At 42.8% G+C, this 19,707-nt stretch overlaps 2 protein-coding genes across 2 annotated transcripts; one reads left to right on the top strand and one right to left on the bottom strand.

Moving 5' to 3' along the window:
* Positions 1-2,808: 2,808 nt before the first annotated feature.
* Positions 2,809-6,068, bottom strand: LOC308170830 (DEP domain-containing mTOR-interacting protein; the record flags this gene model as incomplete). The annotated part of the gene is made up of 9 exons (XM_080545677.1): positions 2,809-2,934; positions 3,153-3,257; positions 3,580-3,650; positions 3,832-3,969; positions 4,444-4,656; positions 4,873-5,051; positions 5,262-5,385; positions 5,574-5,752; positions 5,983-6,068. The coding sequence occupies 9 exons, from the start codon at positions 6,066-6,068 to the stop codon at positions 2,809-2,811; spliced, it is 1,221 nt and encodes a 406-aa protein (XP_080401803.1).
* Positions 6,069-10,071: 4,003 nt separating this feature from the next.
* mafbb (v-maf avian musculoaponeurotic fibrosarcoma oncogene homolog Bb) lies at positions 10,072-12,185 on the top strand. The gene has a single exon (XM_080545674.1). It carries the CDS (start codon positions 10,372-10,374, stop codon positions 11,389-11,391), a length of 1,020 nt encoding a protein of 339 aa, XP_080401800.1. The 5' UTR covers positions 10,072-10,371; the 3' UTR covers positions 11,392-12,185.
* The last annotated feature ends 7,522 nt before the right edge of the window (positions 12,186-19,707 follow it).

Here is a 19,707-nt window from a genome sequence, read left to right as displayed (position 1 = left end):
CTGCTATTTCAACAGTTTCAACGTTGGGTGTCATAACAGGTGCAGCTGAATTCAAGTTTGGTTTCTTGGATGAAAACCCGAAACTTTCCAGGCTTGTCGACTCGGTCGGCAGCAGTGGCCTTTTTTGGGGCGACATGATAGCTAGCTACTGAATATTTTCTTCTCAATAATCACATTCGCAAGTTCTCAACGATCATATTCTGCTGTTGCACAATATTCTACTGCGCCCCATAGTGTCTTGGTGGTAAAGTGCAGGCAGTCAAAGGCATACTGTCATTCACAGGAGATTAATGCTGGTGCGCGTAGTTCTTTTGGAAAACGTGTTTATTTTAGAATATTTATCATATAAATAAATATAAATAATACTCATTACATTGACATTTTTGATCAAATAATGGTTGTGGTAATGTATTATTAGCGACCCGCACAGATGTATGATTTGACTGCTTTCATGGGAGCTCAGACCTTCCTTATGGGAGCTCAGCTCCCATTGGCTCCCACATAACTCGAACCCTGTCTCTGGACATCCTCCAACACCTTCAATGCTTTGAATATAATATCCAGCTATGACTTTTGGATCGTTGTTTGTTGTGTACGCTTCCATCCATACCACATAACGACTAGCCATCGATGCAAACATTGATCCCTATTCCGTACGGCTTCAGTTTGTCGTAAGAGTCATATGCCAGAGGGCATTAGGACCTCAGGTAGAGTACTGTAGTAAGAGTCATATGCCAGAGGGCATTAGGACCTCAGGTAGAGTACTGTAGTAAGAGTCCATATGCCAGAGTGCATTAGGACCTCAGGTAGAGTACTGTAGTAAGAGTCCATATGCCAGAGGGCATTAGGACCTCAGGTAGAGTGCTGCCGACGCCGCAGACGATGTGCCCGTCGCAGTTCCACACCTTGAGGGTCAATTAATTTGATAATCTGTCGTATGACATCTTGTTGGACCACGAATCCCATTCGAATGGCACGGAGATGCATCCAACGATAGCCTTGCATTTGGCCACTTCGCGATAGTTCCTCCTGCACAAAGGCTATTACATCATTTAAATCTGAGTGATTTGTCCTTCTGTAAAGACCCAGTTCACGACAATGTCGCTTCAAAGTACGAATACTTGTTATGATATGGTGATTTTGTGCCAATAGACAAAGAATTTCCTTATTACTAAAGCCAATTCCAAAGTTGAGCTGAGGCACAAACATGTACATTTCAAGCCTGCAATCTGCGACACTTTAAATAAATGTGGAATAATACTATTGTGCAATATGACAACCCTAGTTGTCTGTCTGTACAGTATAGTATAGTGGATAGTGTACATAGCCTTTATTTATGTAAACCAGCTCCTTCCCTTCTTGTGATTTTTTTTTTCTAAAAGTGTTTTTTTTTCTCCCTTTCCTAACACCAGGGGAGCCACCCCTCCTAAATTTCGTTGTTTGGTACCTGTACTGTAGCAATGACAATAAAGTCCATTCATTCATTCATTCATTCATAAAGTCCATTCATTCATATAACTCGATAAGAGAATTCATGTCATCCATTTTAACCAGTAGGAACATTCCATTCTGACTTTTTATCTCAGAAATTCTGACTTTAATCTCAGAAATTCTGATTTTTAATCTCAGAAATTCTGACTTTTTTCTCAGAAATTCTGACGTTAATCTCAGAAATTCTGACTTTTTTCTCAGAAATTCTGACTTTAATCTCAGAAATTCTGACTTTTTATCTCAGAAATTCAGACTTTTTATCTCAGAAATTCTGACTTTTTTCTCAGAAATTCTGACTTTAATCTCAGAAATTCTGACTTTAAACTCAGAATATAACCCCCCCCTTTCGGAAAAAAAAAAAAAACTTGTGTTGGTGGCCCTAATACTCTTCCGTAGCATGGTCCTATCCTAGAAAATGCTGTCTGTAATGTAGGCCTATTTGATTTTCGACCCCGACCCACGTGTCACATCGGAGCATCTTGACATCCCACACCTGGGTAGAATGTAGAACCCAATTTCCACTTTGGGCTGTCCTTCTGAGAGAATCTCTACCTGTTAGAAGACTATGACAAATATGGAATCTTGGTCCTAGGCAAGGCAAGGCAAGGCAAGGCAAGGCAAGGCAAGTTTATTTGTATAGCACATTTCATACAACAGGGGCAATTCAAAGTGCTTTACATACATGCATTAAAAAGATACATGAAGAGGAGAAAAGTAAAGAGATTAAAAAATAAAAGTAAAATGATCGAATATATACAGTATATGTAGGCCTAAACATTTAATAAGACAATGAATAAGATAATAAAAAAGAATAAAAAGACATGGATGGAAGTGTTAAATCATAACTGTTGCAAAACATGAAGGTTTTTAGCTTAGATTTAAATATTTTTAGAGTTCGGGCCTGTTTGATTTCTTCAGGGAGTTTGTGGAGGAGCACTTTGTTTTCACTCTTGAAATGATTAGCTGATTAGTCTCAGTTGACCTTAGGGGCCTTGCGGGAATATAGGGTGGGAGGGGATCTGATATGTATTTTGGTCCAAGACCATTTTGTGATTTGTATACAAATGGTCCTACTTTTTTTTTCTAAGAGTAGACCTTTTCTAGAACCTTCCACAAGCCATCTTTGGAGGCTTTCACTGTAAATATGTAGACAAAGCAACTAAGAAGAAAGATTGTGATCCGTTTTATTTTAAGAAAATAAGAGAATCAGAAGTTGTACAGTAGCCTAGGTAGTTTAGAAGCAGCAGGCCTACAGTAGCTACCATACAAACACATGGCTAGCACATCGTCCAATCTAAGACGGTAGCAATGCACATCTCAGCCTAGCGGCTCCATAACCTCCAATACAACAGTGCGTGGTCCCGTCATCACCAGCCTTGTGACCGTACGGTAGTCCATGCGGAGGACATTCTGTCCGTTCACCTGGCACACAAACTGACGTACCTAGTGTAGAGGATCAGAATGCCATCAAATGTTTCTTAGTTTGTAGGCCTAGTTTTGTAATGTTTGGTTATTTTTCTTTTGTACCCATGTACGCAATAAAACGTGAAAAGTCAGTGGGTAGTGTTTGTGTCAGAGCACGGTGTGTGTTTGTGACTGAGTACATGCATGCGTGCGTGTGTGTGTGTGTGTGTGTGTGTGTGTGTGCGTAGACATGTTACCTTAACTCCCGCTGCAGCAGCAGGGCTTCCAGGATCGACTGCTTGTACGTAACAAGGAGCCATGCCTCTGACTACGAAGCCCCAGCCCACTGCATCTCCCATAACCTGATAAAAACATGAGGAGAGGGGCGCTTAGGTGGCGTAGCGGGTTAAGCGCTGACCACGTAACCGCAGGGTCCCCGGTTCGATTCCGGCCGGGGACATATCCTGCATGTCATCCCTCCTCTCTCTCTCTCTCTCTCACCCATCCTTCCTGTCTAAATCGTCACTGTAACTGTCAATACAAATGAAAAATATGAGTGGGACTGCTCCACTCAGAAAAAATTTCTTGAGGAGAAATAGAGACAATTTGTTAAATCTTTAGTGTCCCAATGGAGACTATAACCAAGGCAGAATAAATGATACGTTTATCAGATGGATAGCTCACCGTCAGCACTCTCTTGATGAATGGTGCACCGGGAGACAGCAACTCCTCACATGTCACATTCCTCCTAAGCACTGCCGTTGTGTATTTCAGGGTTTAGAATCAGAATTCAGTCAAAAACCTGTAGAAAAGACTGGCAAAGGCCAATTCAAAACTAACAAGATTCACCTCTGCCAGATGATCAGGCACATAGTATTATTTTAATTTTTTTGAAACATTATGTAATGCGTCAAATTAGTGCAGGGATAATCTGACCTGATTTGGGGTTGCATCTCACCAGCGGGGCAGAGGAGAGAGGGACAGGGGGTACGTATCCAGCAGAATTAAGTTGAAGGGAATTCAAGCTGCCCCGGCGCACGTTGGCGATCAACCTCAGTTCCTTACTGCACTGCACTGCCAGGAGGAGGCAGACAAACAGTCACACATGCAGAGCTAACCATTTTGTCACAACTGTTTGCGGAAAGAAGAGTTTTTTCAAACTGGTGTGTGGTTTGGTACGGAGCCCCCCTGGGGTCACATGGTAGAAAAAAAAATTGGATGTGTGAATCCGTTCCCTCGGTTTAGTAATCTGTTCCCTCGGTTTAGTAATTCGTTAGGGTTAGGATTATGGTTAGGGTTAGGGTAAGGGTTAGGCCCTACGAGCCAGAACGATCGCAAGGATTCTAACCCTAACCCTAATCCTTGCGATCGTTCTGGCTCGTAGGGCCTAACCCTAACCCTAATCATAACCATAACCATAACCCTAACCCTAACGAATTACAAAACCGAGGGAACGGATTCACACATCAAATACTTTTTTTATTCTACCATGTGACCCCAGGGGGGCTCCGTAGTAGGTTTGGTTTTTGTTTTTATGTCACAATTTACCAGATTGGAATCCATTGCAGCCCTCTTGAGAGGGGATCTTGCGCAGGACAAAAGGGCTGTCACCATGGTTGTCCTCCAACGTCTGCACTGCTACTCCCTCTTCTATCTCCCGCTCGCTGTCATTCAAGAGCTCAGACAGGCGGCGCCGCCGGCGGAAATTGATACAGAATTGATACAGTAACCCACTGTCAAAGAAGTTGTGCTTCTTCGATACTGATGATAGAATATGAGACAAAGACAAAACAGAGCATAAAAGAGATTAATTAATAAGGTAACTAAAAGGGGGAGAGCTCAGAAGAAGAAGAAGAAAAGCATGGTGCTGATTGTGTGGTCGAGGTAATAGTAATCCCAGTAGGCTACCTACTGTGAAATGTTGAGGGAGCCATTATTACCTCCAATGTTATGGGTCAAAGGTTAAAAGGAAAATACCATGCTGAATGATGCCATGCTCCAGCAAGGCACGGCAGAGTTCCAAACCCTGTCGCCGGCTCTCTGTCTCTCCGTTCTGTAGTAACCAGTCGATTAACTGGCAGCCAGGAAAGGAGCGCTGGTATGCCACACCCTGCTCCTCCCTCAGGTGCAGAATGGAGTCCCTGCCAGTTATTAGACTGCAGTCAACACACACACACACACACACACACACACACACAACACCTTTAAGGCATGTCAGTAGTCAAAGATACACCTGGAAAGTACAACATTAATGATGTGGCTATGCGCTACCCTTTCCAAGGAGGAGGAGGAGGAGTACTTCAAGGGCAACTAGTCCTGCCTTACAGAGATAGAAAACCCAAGAGGGTAAACAAAGGAGCTCTTACTGCTCGTACAGTCGTTGTCCTCGCATGAAGACCTTCACCTCTGTGTTAAAAGGAAATGTGCCATCATCCTTACGAAAACGATACAGCAATTTTGCATCCTTGAAGACGGCGCGCTTATCACAAACTAAAAAAGAACAGATAGGTAGAGTGACAAAGGAAGAATGTCATGAGGTTATCCCGACTTGCCTTGTAGTTAGTTCAGCAATTTGTATCACCTACACAGTATGAAGTTCAATGTAACATTATGACCTTGGCAGATCTCTGTGTTATGGTGTTTACACCGTGCTGAGACGTTAAACAATGGTTCCCTACCATGATGTACAATGTCATGGTCCATCAGGTGTTGCATGAGGCAGACTGCCGTGACTCGATCTGGTACTTCCTTATGGCTGACCAGCCAGTCGGTAAGCTCTTGGGCCACAAAACAGTTTGGATAGGTGCGCAGGTGGTATCTTCTGTCCTTGATTAGCTTTCCATCATGCAGCCTCAACCTTGGAGTGAACGATCCAGTCATCGGCATGTGAATTGCAGCAGGAAATGTACTTCAAAGTCATTTTAAACAAATTATTCTGTGTTGTGTTGTGCCACTTAAAATGGGATTTTATCCTAAAAAAAAGCTTAACCTCTGAAACTAAACTTGTAAATTGAATCTAAGGTAAAAATAAGTAGCATTAACAAAACATGTTGACACACTCTCACACTCTCTCTGTTTCTTCTGTACCTGAGTTGTTCTCCAGCGATCATAACTTCAGCCTTGTGCAGTCGGGCCACCGCTTTTCTCTTAATGCTACAGCCCATTTTCTCCATGCTCCTTCATTGACATTGGACTGTCAAACTGACTCCTCTTCACAGAGACCTTTGTGTTTACCAAATAACCAATGCACCGTTGTGTACACACACACACACACACACACACGCACACACACACACACACACACACCACACACACACACCACACACACCACACACACACACACACACACACACACACACACACACACACACACACACACACACACACACACACAGTGTTGGTGGAATCCTAATTCTTGTGACTTTCACCTGTACAAAATTACAACAAAAGATACCTCCTATCAAGGCTTTTTAAATGAGAAAGATTTTTAAGTCTTCCAAACAAAGAATAACTTGGTTCTCAATTCTCCCTATAAATAGGTCTATCTACTTTATTTACAAGTATATTGTTAAAAACGTATGGAATAGCTCTCCACAGTCCAGCTTTGCTTTTACTATTACTATAACTTCTATGACTGTAATTCTTGCATCATACTCCTTAGTTTTTATCTTGTTGTGTTATTACTTATTTTTCCTGAAAGCGCATCATATTGTATCTGTGTATGAAGTTGCTATATAAATTAAGGTTGATTTGATACATTCCCCACCTGGGTAGTAATGTTATTAGTAATTATTTTTGTAATACACTCACTCCTTAACTCGATGCCATTACAAAGCAGTTATCAAATAACTATGTAGCGTCATGTTCATACATACATAATGTTGTTTTGACAGATTATCGATGTTAAATAGTTATAGGGGCAACTACAGTGTGACCAGTGGTGTAGTCTAGGTGATACGCAGGACTAGGCCGTATACCCACTAGGAAAGGCCAAGGATTTCCATATACCCACTTAAAAATGTGCAAGGATACGTAACAGTGTTTTGTGACAGAACTTTCACTTTCATTCATAAAATTCACCCCGTCTGTGTTACGAAGCACTTGACTTTTGGACCATTGGGACCTTATAACATGTAATGTTAGATGTATAACGTTAGACAGGGAGCGCAGATTTATTTTTATGGCGTTCCTGAAATCACAGTAGGCTATATTATACCCACTAGAAAACACTAGACTACACCACTGATCATAACATTCTGTCCTCCAGAACCATTTGTAACCCTGGGTTACTAACCTTGCATAGTATTATATTTATGTGTACTGTAAATATATAAATAATATAAAAGAAGATATGAATTGTGTGAAAGAAACCGATTTATATGTGTAAAATAGTAAATAGCAGGGTTGCAGACTTATTGGATTGGTCAGTCAGAGAAATTGACCCGCCTTTTGGGTTTCCATGGCAACGCGGAGAGTAACGTCTTTTTCCTTGGTTTCCCCGCCTAAATGAAGCGAAGCAATGGAGAACTGGTGGAAAATACTGAGCAAAAACACGACATTTCTGACCAAAAACACGACATTTACTGACCAAAAACACACATTTACTGACCAAAAACACGTGATTTGATTGAAGATACAGTTACAGATAATAGGATTTGAAGATTTCCTTGGTGAGTCTTAAAAAGAAAAGTGTAAATACTAGATTAAATACTAACTGTGTTGAAATGGATCGTTCTGGCCAGTTAGGTAGCTACACATCGCGCTAGCTTTAGCCTCTCTTTAGTTAGCTAGCCTTAGCCTCTCTTTAGTTAGCTAGCTTTAGCCTCTCTTTAGTTAGCTAGCTTTAGCCTCTCTTTAGTTAGCTAGCTTTAGCCTCTCTTTAGTTAGCTAGCTTTAGCCTCTCTTCAGTTAGCTAGCTTTAGCTGCTCTTTAGTTAGCTAGCTTTAGCCTCTCTTTAGTTAGCTAGCTTTAGCCTCTCTTTAGTTAGCTAGCTTTAGCCTCTCTTTAGTTAGCTAGCTTTAGCCTCGCTTTAGTTAGCTAGCTTTAGCCTCTCTTTAGTTAGCTAGCGTTAGCCTCTCTTTAGTTAGCTAGCTTTAGCCTCTCTTTGGTTAGCTAGCTTGAGCCTCTCTTTAGTTAGCTAGCTTTAGCCTCTCTTTAGTTAGCTAGCTTTAGCCTCTCTTTGGTTAGCTAGCTTTAGCCTCTCTTTAGTTAGCTAGCTTTAGCCTCTCTTTAGTTAGCTAGCTTTAGCCTCTCTTTAGTTAGCTAGCTTTAGCCTCACTTTAGTTAGCTAGCTTTAACCTCTCTTTAGTTAGCTAGCTTTAGCATCTCTTTAGTTAGCTATAGCTTTAGCCTCTCTTTAGTTAGCTAGCTTTAGCCTCTCTTTAGTTAGCTAGCTTTAGCCTCTCTTTAGTTAGCTAGCTTTAGCCTCTCTTTAGTTAGCTAGCTTTAGCCTCTCTTTAGTTAGCTAGCTTTAGCCTCTCTTTGGTTAGCTAGCTTTAGCCTCGTGATCGACCTATTTTACTCATGATATGAGTGTAATAGAATTAAGATGACGTCATACATATACCAACATATTAGGTGACATGTCCGGCCGGACACATGAGACATGAGACACGAACTCATGGCAGGGCGACATTAAGCTTTTTCATGTAGTGAACTTATCTTGTCCGAGAGCTCAAGTTACTTGTCCAAATCCAAAGATTTTGAAAAAGCAATAAATATTAATCATAATTTATTATACTCTCACCGGCCACTTCATTAGGTACACCTTTTCAACTGCTTGTTAACGCAATTATCTCATCAGCCAATCATGTGGCAGCAACTCAATGCATTTAGGCATGTAGACATGGTCAAGACGATCTGCTGAAGTTCAAACCAGCATCAGAATGGGAAATAAAGGTGATTTAAGTGACTTTGAACCTGGCATGGTTGTTGGTGCCACTGCCAGACGGGCTGTTGCGTGATATTATAGTGTCAATATGGACCAAAATCTCTGAGGAATGTTTCCAGCACCTTGTTGAATCTATGCCACGAAGAATTGAGGCAGTTCTGAAGGCAAAAGAGGGGCTCCAACCCCAAGGTGTGCCTAATGAAGTGGCCAGTGACTGTATGTGTATGCAAATAACACATTTGACTACTATTGATAATGATGTATCCTTCATTTTCAAATGTATTCATTAAAACATATTTTGTAATTATTTAAAATTGTTACAATGGGGTAATCAGTGATTACCCTAACCCTAACCCTTTTAGATTAAGATTGGCCACAAAAGGGATTAATATTTACAAAACATGTTTGTAAGTGTGACCACATGAGCAAACAGATTTTGAAAGCTCGTCACATTATCACTACTTGGTAGAATCCTTACTACCTCATAATGACCACAAGGGGTCAGCATTGAACCATACATAAAGATTGTTTCTCCCAGGAGTAACCCCATTGCATGAGATGAAATGAATAGTAGTTCTTGCCAGTGTTAGCATATAAATCCAATATATAACATAACAATGTACGACGGCTACAGATGTCTTCATCTATGGTTCTTCTTCTTCTATGGTTCTTCTTCGTTGGAGAAAGACATTGGTGATAAGACCACCGTGGCCTAGTGATGGAGGACTGCAACTCTATTTGGATTGTGTTGTTGTTGACTGGAGCATTTACCATTGACATAACCCTCAGCCTTAAGCCCGACAGATCACATGTCTAACATATCTGTGACACTAAAGAGTGTGATATAATCTCGGTATGGAGACAGCTAAATTGATTATGGTCATTCTTTTGTATTTAATAGGGACAGACACAACAGCCCAGTTACATTACATTTCAGTACCAACCAGTCCTTAAATAATGAGAGTAACATAGATATGTATCTAGACATGTGTAAAATACAAAAATACCCATATTCATTAAACAAAGGATGCATGTGTAGCGTACAGTCTGAAAATGCACAAATCGTGGCTAGGCACCATTCTATGTTCAACCTCTGTAGAATTGTCAAAACACACACATCAGCTTTTATGCAAATGACCATTCTCGGCGTCTTTTGATTGGAGAGGAGCAGTCTATACCGTGTGACGTCACGCAGCCCTGCTTTATGAAGAAAGTGCACTTCCCGACCGGGGCTAGTTCAGCTCCACGCACGCAGGGATCTCCCCGTAGCGCACAGGCCCGAAGACTGTTCAGAAGACCGGACAGAACACTGTCCTACGTGCTTCAACCGACTGATAAACTTTCCAGTCTCTTAGATAGACAAATACGGTACTATTTATCTTTTGTTTTTATGTTATGCACGCCGCGCGCGGGTTTTAGTTCCGTTTTCAAAGTTTCCACTTAAACGGGGGTTTATTGTTTTTTTTCTTATGAAATATTTCATCAGAAGTGACATTATTGCAAAAGACTGCATGAAAGAATATCTGTGTTTTGCGACCCGTCTTCTTGGAAGAGGCCAAGACAAATAAAAAAAAATCCTGGAAAATATGACCGACGAATCATCGCACTCCAATCTGGGTGGACTTCCAAAAAATCCCCTGGATTTTGTCAATGAGTTCGACTTGATGAAGTTCGACGTGAAGAAAGAGACAATGCAGGGGGGGATCGACCGGTCCTTCATCGGGCAGCAGTGCGGCCAGCAGCTCCAGAGACCGGACTCGGTGTCCTCCACCCCGGGCAGCACCCCGTGCAGTTCGGTGCCATCATCGCCCGGTTTCAACCCGGGTGAGCAGAGGAATAATAATCCCGATGATCATTTCTGGATACCGAGCAGTGGGGGGTACTCTCAGCAGATGTATCCTCATGCGTTCGGCCTGACACCCGAGGACGCAGTGGAGGCCCTCATCGGGGTCCAGGGGGGGCACGCAGCCACCCCCCACGGCCACCAACAACCTCTCCAAGCGGATTTCGACGGGTACGGGGGGGCAGTAGCACACCACCTCAACGGCCACGGTGGCCAGCAATACCCCGGACTTCTCCGTCAACCCGACGCCCTCTCGGGTCACCCTGAGATGCAAGACATTGCCAACATTACGCACTGTCAGAGTCAATATCACCACGACGAAGACCTGGACAGCTTGTCTCCGGACTCCCCCGGGTCCCAGCCGCCCCTGGGTGCGCACCACCGTCACCATGACAGACGCAACAACGGGGAGAGCAACTTCTCGGACGACCAGCTGGTGACCATGTCCGTCCGGGAGCTCAACCGGCACCTGCGGGGTCTGGGCAAGGACGACGTGAACCGTCTGAAGCAGAAGCGCCGTACCCTAAAGAACCGGGGTTACGCACAGTCGTGCCGCTTCAAGCGCGTGCAGCAGAAGCACGTCCTGGAGCACGAGAAGACCAGCCTCGTTACACAGGTGGAGCAGCTGAAGCACGAGCTCAACCGGCTGGCCCGCGAGAGGGACGCATATAAACTGAAATGCGAAAAATTGACTGGTGCAAATGGTTACCACGAAACTGGGTCTACCAGTGACAACCCCTCTTCACCTGAATATTTAATGTAAGTGCATTTTTTCTACAAGGAACCCAAGGTAATTTTACTGATTGGAATTGACTATATTTTTTTGGCCTACTTTTTTTCCACTCATAGGCTACCAGGCCTGATGCAAACCCTATCACCTGTAACTCAGCTTTTAAGATGATTGAGATATGGCTGACAGGTCAGATTTTCAAAAAATTACACATATTAACCAATCATGCATGCTGGACATGTATGGAATTGTCTATTTAGTATAGGCGTATGAGCTGTTGAACATTTTCTTACTAAGTCTCAATGAAAAATACGTTAAATAGTTATCTAATAATTAGTCTATTACTTTCAGATTGGTGATGTATTATTTTGGACTTCATGTAGCCTACTGTGCTCTGTTTTGTCTTAAATATAGCTTTATCCATTACACTTTGACAACTATTTTACTTTCACTCTATTTTGTGTTCAAATCTTCACTCAAGTGCTTTCATCATATAGCCCCACTTTGTGAACTTTGCCTGTCACAGAAAAGAGATATCTATAAAAATGTATCTTCTCATTGTGCTAGGGATCATATTATTATTTTTTGATGAGCTGGTTCTGCTGGCCAGATTGTTATTGTTTTGTTGTTTTTATTTCACATAATTTGTAGCTAATTGTAAGTCAAAGCTATAGGTTTTCTTTTAGTTATTTTTTATTTTATTTTATTTTTTAAATATAGGCCTAAATGATAGCCCGCAATTGAACATCATTGTTTTGTTACCTGTCCAGCTGTGTTGAAATTGTTTGTCTTCTGCTTTAGACTTGTAAAGATCAATAAAGCCATTAATACTTCTACTCTGCAAATTTGTGTTTCATCTTATCAGTAATGATCGAGCCTCCTTAGACATTTTCCTGTCTCAATCATGTGTTGTGTAATGTGTTGATTATGTGAGTAATTAAGATAATGCTTTTTATATCAAGTATCATTGTTTGCTTTATTCAATAGTATGAATTGTAATATCTTTAGGGTTTTACACTTATGGCTGTATTAATATCTCAGGTTTTTTACGCTTATGGCTGTATTAAGCGCAGCAGGGAGGTAAAGGCGAATGGAGTATTTGCAAGTCATCTTGCTCACTATCATTTTACTAGTGTGAAAATATTTTTAGCAAAAAAAGCAAGGTCGGTCATTACAAATGCAAAGAACACCAGGAGAGCTGTGGAGGGCTTTTTTTAAAGCCTGTTAATTGCTGACAGTACATTATACACACACCCTGCGACTCCTAATCCATGATGTAGGCCTATGATCAGGTAGACATAATCCGCCACCATTTTCTTCACTACCCTTAAATAAACTTGCATGCCCGACAATAGAACAGCGCACAATGTAGATCTCTGTGCATTATGTTGTAGACGCATGTATAGATGCACTGTGAGAGGGACAGAAGTAGAAGTACTGGATATTTCCAAGTTTCACGTTTATTTCAATTTTTCTTATACACGTATACACAGTAAAAGCACAAGAGAAACAAAAAGTTAAGATAAACGCTTATGCAGCAGACAAACAAAATAACCTACACATACAGAACTGTTGGACGGATGGGCATATGAAGGCTGTTTTTTCTTTCCTGACCTTTGACCTTCATGGACGGCTGCTTCCTGAGGGACCCATGGATGTGAAAGCAATGAAGACTCGCTGGCTGGGGCTGTGTGGCATAGATAATATGAGTGGAAACCAGGCTTCCCCTCTGCTCTTCCTCAGACAAACAGGTCATCTCTGCATTCATTAACAGAGGAAAAGAGAAACACCAACCACAGCACATTGTTGTGCAGTCTTTCGTGAAGTCTAGAGAGTATTTTTTCTTTAGAAATGTTCTACTTTATAGGCCAAATTGTGCTGAAATACGCAAAAACAGCCCCAGAGCTTGCTGTGGGAATCCATCTTTAAACCTTCTAATTTTACAATGTCCATGAGGATAGGTGCGAAAAGGTATTCAGATATAAAATCAACATTACACATGGTGTGGATTAAGTGCCATCTATATCCCATCGATTTGAAATGAGACATTTGATTTTGTGGAGATTGTATCTTCAATTGTGCTTGCTGCATGGGGCAGTTTAATGGTCAGGAAATGTCCTCAAAATCATGTCAAATGGATTGAAGATGGGAGGGTCTCGTCTCAGTGTCGTTTTAATTTTGCTTAAAGGATTTCTAGAGTTCAGCAGAGCAGGTATGACACTAACGGCTCCAACCTTTAGCCTGCCTGACAGTTTCCTCTCACTCGTAAATCACCCCACAGTGTTATCCTTACCCTCTGTGCATTGAAAAACAGCCCTAGAAAACTGACCACAGGTGCCAAAGCACTTTCCCACTGCAAACCAGCAGAATCTCAGAAGGTCACCCCACTGCTTGGTGGGTCGGATAAAGGGGTCTGTTTGTGGTGTCCACCACTTACCGTCACATAGAAGAAGAGCAGGATGTCAGGGATGTAGCTAAGGAAGCCACTCCTTGCGATGTCAATAGATCTATGTAATAACTTGTAGTAATAACACTGTATGACAGCGTTATTAGTAATTGGGTGCAATTACACAGTCATTCTTTAAAGAATTTGAAGAGAATTTTGTGGAATCGTTTTTATTTTTTTATTTTTTTTTTAATTTTGTTTACAATAGTGAAATAAGAAGCATCTAGGAATACTTACTTAATGCAATGTCTTCATTGTGTGTGTTTGTGTGCGTGTGTGTGCGTGTGTGCGATTGCGTGTGCCAGTCACTGTGCTAAGGCCCGCAAAGTAGATCAGAAGAGACAGCGGTTTGTGGTCCTCTCTTACACAGCTTGCAGGGTGCCATTGTAAAAGCCATTAGCCAGCTCTTTTCCTTTGCATGTGATAGGCTATTGGGCCTGATGTGGGAGCCCAGCACTTCCCCCTCCTCCTCCTCTCTGCCACCAACACCCCCACACCGCCTCAGGCTGAGAACTGAGTCAGCAGGAGGAAAAGGTGTCTGCTTCGCTGTGGCGTCAGAGGGAGGGAGAGAGAGAGAGAGAGAGAGAGAGAGAGCGGAGTGGAGTGAAAACAAGATAGAAAAAAATTAAATGAGAGACAGAGGGAAAATGATTAATGGTACTCAGAAAGAGTGAAACCCAGATGGATGGGAAGAGCAGAAGGGAAAAGAGTGAGACGAGAGCACAAAAAAAATGTGGTGAGTGAAAACAGTAGAGAGGGCAAACGTCGTCAGTTCCCTTGTTTTACTCCTTTCAATGTCACAATCGGTTGACCTTCATTGATACCATTAGATCCTCTAAGAGGACCGTTTTTTAAATGTCATCAGTTGTTACTGTTGGATTGAGTAGTATTGGTATGGTAAGGGGCTTATACATATCAAAGGAGCTGTTTAACTTTGAACCCTGCCTGCGACGTATAAACGTGGCTGAACGAACATGAATTCAAAGGTGTAGCCTAAGTCTTGGGTGTTGGTAGAAATGACGGTGATTGGGAATGGGGGATGGGGGATGGGTGCAGGACACCCCGGTCCTCCAATCTGAGCTGGGAGCTGGTTGTGCAGAGGCCTGGTCTGCTCTATAGACAGTGGGCACAGACAGAGGAATGTCAGAGATGTGCGCCATTGTGTGGGGAAAGGCACAGGAATGCAAGCCCGCCAGGCTGGAGTGTCACAAACGAACACAGCCAGGGGCATCAGCGAGGGAGGGGTGAGGGGCAAAGGGGGGCCCTTTCTAACTAAAGCATCAAACCAATCCACCACCACCATCCTCCACCACAATCTTAATCTTGCAATGGAGGACTCTACTATGATGTTTTAGCTACAGCTGCCTGGCTTTGTGACAAGTTCCACTGATGCAAAAAAACTAAAGCTTGTATCGTTTCTTACGAAATGCATTGTCGGAACGATGGAAATTGTTGCAGCAATGGCTGAATGGACTCAACATTCATTGATTGATATGGCTTATGAATCCAAACCATTTGGTTAGTCAAGACAGTGCTACTTGTCCCTGTTTACAAACCAACAAACAAGATCAATCAATAAATACTAAGTGTGACTATGATGATGATTTGGCAGTAATCTTCAGTGTCTTTTCAATGACCAGACATTTGACCTCTACAGCAGGTTACCATTACCAGTTGGAGCCAGTTAATTCCCCTTTAACTATTGTTATTGTGCAACGGTTGAGGCTGGTGCAGATGACCTGTCTATCTGTGGATTCACGTGAACAGCAGAGCAGAGAGAGAGGGATTGAGGATGGGATGGGGGGGGCTTCCTCTTTCACTTCCTATATGAGGGTCCAGTCAAGTGACTCTTTGTGAGAGTATGGGGTTGTGTGTTGCAGGAAAATGCAGTTCGGGCAGCTGTGGTTTCCGCTCAGGATGTCCAGTCGTATCTGTGCAGAGAGTTGTGACAGTCAGAATCACACATGTACGTACGCACACACACGCGTGCGCACGCACACACCACACACATGCACACACACACACACACCACACACACACGCACACACACACATGCGCGCGCACACACACACACGCACACACACACACACACGTGCGCACACACACACACCACACACACACACACACACACACACGCACGCATACACACACACACACACACACACACGCACACACACACACACACACACACACACACACGCACACACACACACTAAAACTAAAACTAATGTTGAAAGTCCTACTGTAAACCAAATGTCTAAACCTGGATCATTGGACCTACAATAAAATTCACGTCTTCAAGATTGGCACATCCTGAAAGGTGTAATTAAGATTGGAGCATGCACTACTGTAAATTACTTAAATTATCACATGATGGCCTTACAAGCCCTAACGGAGTAGACCCATGATCCAGATTAATGTGTAGCCCCAGTGCTACAATAAAGCCTGCTTGCTATCTCGTCTGATGTAACAGATGTACCTGGAGACAGTTCTGGGTGGTGAGAAGTGTTTAGAGTGATTGTGTATGAGTTACAGAGGATCTGATAAGGAGTCCTTCGATTGAGCACCTGTCACGTTTCAATGAGCAGTATTGAGAGGGAAGTGACAAAGTCCTGTCAGATTACTGACCCTGGACTTTGGAGACAGAGCAAAGGTGACACTCTGTATGTAATAATTCACAGTTAAACCTCCCTCCAATTATAACACGAAAAGAACACAATAGGATTTGATCTGCATCCGTTAAGAAGTATATTTATAACGCTTCAGACACAAACTAGAAAGCTTCAGGCACAAATGAAAATTCACACAGAGCATTATTAACTGTCCTTCCAATTCTTCTGTTTCGTTCCCATCCTTTCGCTCTGCGGTTCCTTACATGTAAACTGCAGTCTAAAAAAATCTAAATCTTTTTGCCTATTCATAGTGGTGACATAGCAGTTTATTGGCCGAAACAGTAGAGAGAGCGAACAGGAAAGTTAATCCATATAGTGCTTAATAAACAAAGTGCAGCAGCAGTACGGTAAGCTGGAGGTCAAAGTGTGGACCTGGTCATGTGAGGGAGATAGAGAGAGAGTAGAGAATTGAAATGGAGTTCCTTTCCCTCACTCTCGTTGCCTGGTAGGATTTCCTGCTCTGTTTTATGGGGGTCACGCAGCTGGCAGGCGCCCTCCTGTTTCAGGCCGTAATGATGACAGGCATCCATTAGTGCGCTGTAGAAACATGAGCCATGGAGGTTAACTCAGGCTCTTCCCCCCTGACTGCCTCTTCCCTTTTCACAGCCTCTGGCCCCTGGCACTGGTTCAGTATCTGCGCTCTGCAAGGGCAGAGTTGTTGCTCTCAGTGCTGTTAGCAAAGCACTGCTGATTAAGGGTCAGCCCCCAATCAGACGCCACTGTATGCGCCCCTGTGGAGTTCAACACAACTCTTTTTCAACACAAAAGCAGGTTCCAGAGCTGAGTGGCCGTATGTAATCTCTTTAAGGTAATGAGAGACTTTCATCCTGAAGTGTTAACTGAGAAGTTTGGGTAGTGACATGTAGGCTGATGTTTAAAAAAAAACACAAAGAGCAGGTCCCTCTTATCATGGGAAAATGAAAACGTCTCAACAAATGTAGTGTGTGTGTGTGTGTGTGTGTGTGTGTGTGTGTGTGTGTGTGTGTGTGTGAGTGTGTGTGTGTGTGTGTGTGTGTGTGTATGTGTGTGTGTGTGTGTGTGTGTGTGTGTATGTGTGTGTGTGTGTGTGTGTGTGTGTGTGTATGTGTGTGTGTGTGTATGTATGTGTATGTGTGTGTGTGTGTGTGTGTGTGTGTGTGTGTGTGCGGCTGTGCGCACACACTTGGAACAGTATCCTCCTCCGCTTCCAGGGTGAGACATGCTGGACAGTTTAATGTCGTCTGTGTGAGTTGCTTAACCTTATTATGGCAACATTCACATATCCATTGTAGTACAAGAGATTGCTATGAGTGAGTAGGAGTCATTTGATTTCGGATGACCAGCTCAGATTTAGGGAAGACTTCCTCAAAAAGGCAGATTATGCAATTCACCAAAGCAAAGAGGAAACTTGAACACCATCTGTCATTCCAGAGAAACTAAGATAAACTATATATTTTACCAGAAAAGAAGAGTGAATTAGAGAAGATAACACTGACAGAAACAATGACTATGAACAGAAAACACCACTGGAATAAACAAAACACAAGCCTTGTGCCCCATAAGGTCGTGTATCCGTGTGAGCGTGCGGCCTTACTATACGTTGGGTAAACCATACCATGACTACTGAGAATCGGGCGTGTCCTTCTAAGACCAAAGTGTCATGTCAACGTCTCCTATGTGTCATACTAGACATCTCCCTCCATGTTTCTAAGAAGAAGCCAACGACCTCAAAGCTAGCCGTTTCACAACTCCTCCCTCGGATTCCGCTACGGTTTACTGTGTGTTCCCTCTCCTTTCGGTTGCTTTCCCCTTCACACACCCATTCTTTGATTCCCAAACCCAGTTTTCTCACCATCGTTAAAGCTCGGCTAAAACAACTCAAGTAACCAAAGGATCCCAAACCAACTTTTGTGCTGTGGTTTAGCTTCATGCGAGGAGAGAGCTTTTCATTGACACAGCATAAGAGGCTATAAGAGATCTATTTAAAGGAACGGCCATACTTTTATACAGTACACTCATGTGCTTGTTTTCGCTCTCTTTTGTGGTCGAGATACAGGAAGTACTTTGTTCTGGGATTTTAACAACTGAAATAAAAAAAAACGGAGTAGGAAAACAAATCAGAGGCTTCCCAGAGAAGGGAAAGCAAACCAGAAGACCATGAATGACCATGTTCTCTTCAAGCATCAAACAGAACTGAAGTTCTGTCAAATGTACGCATGAGAGCATGTGAATCTAAACCCTGTGAATGCACCCTCAACGTTTCTCCCTCCCCTAACGTCCATTGATCTCTTTTTGACTTGTGACTTGAGTGTTCGTTTGCACATACATACAGTAGTCTACTGGCTACACACAGGCTCATATGAGGCTGTTTAGGGTAGAGGACGTGAAACAAAGGGAAGAGTGTGGCGAGGGGATACAACGCCCACATGTGGCAGAGCGGTGGGCCTGCATCCCCTGACAGACAACACGTTGTGCAACAAGGCTTTTCAGACCTCCGACCTATGACCCCCAGGACCTATGAGTTGAACCTAACTGTCAGGTGTTCCGGGACATTCATGTGCACCATTGTTGCGGGAAACAACCATCTGGCTGTCTCCCGTACACTCACGTCAACAGACAAACCAATGAGCTCTCGCAAAAATTATGTTCAAGAGGTCAGAGAGAAAGAGAGAGAGAGTGAGAGAGAGAGAGATGATATTATCAACACAAGTAAATATATTGTGATGACAAGCCAAAAGACCAAAAGCTATTGTAAAATGCTTTCTCACTAGGTTACATCAGTAATTGAATGTCTCACTTACAGTAGTTACTTTAGATGTTCACATTTCTGTTGAGCTGTGTTGGAGATATCATCCAAAGTAGTTGGGTCTGATCAAAGTCTCCTTTGTGCAGTTGAGTAAAGGTCAAAAGGTCATGATAACTCTCCCTGACAGGGGGAATGGTGGAGGAGGGCTATTTATAAATAACCCAAGAGAGGGGAATGGCTCTGACTCACATCGTGTGGAGCTGCATCTCCTTTCCTTTCCAGTCACGAATGGATCTACCTACTTGAGATGCCTAATATAAACTTCACATAACTACTTTGCCCTAAGCAGCCATAAGTGATCACCGTTTCCTACCTGTCTTTTGACATATCCACTAACGTTTGAACGGAGCTAGTACTTCATCTGATACATCCATTCAGCGCTTGAGTTAGCCGGCATCTTGAACATGCTTCATTCAGGCTGCGAATGCGTTGGCTTTCTTCTTACC

The sequence above is a fragment of the Nansenia antarctica genome (assembly GCF_963989245.1).
Source record: "Nansenia antarctica genome assembly, chromosome: 15".
NCBI classification, from domain to species: Eukaryota; Metazoa; Chordata; class Actinopteri; order Argentiniformes; family Microstomatidae; genus Nansenia; species Nansenia antarctica.
The sequence above is the reverse complement of the archived record's forward strand: the minus strand, read 5'-3'. Positions and strand labels throughout refer to the sequence as shown.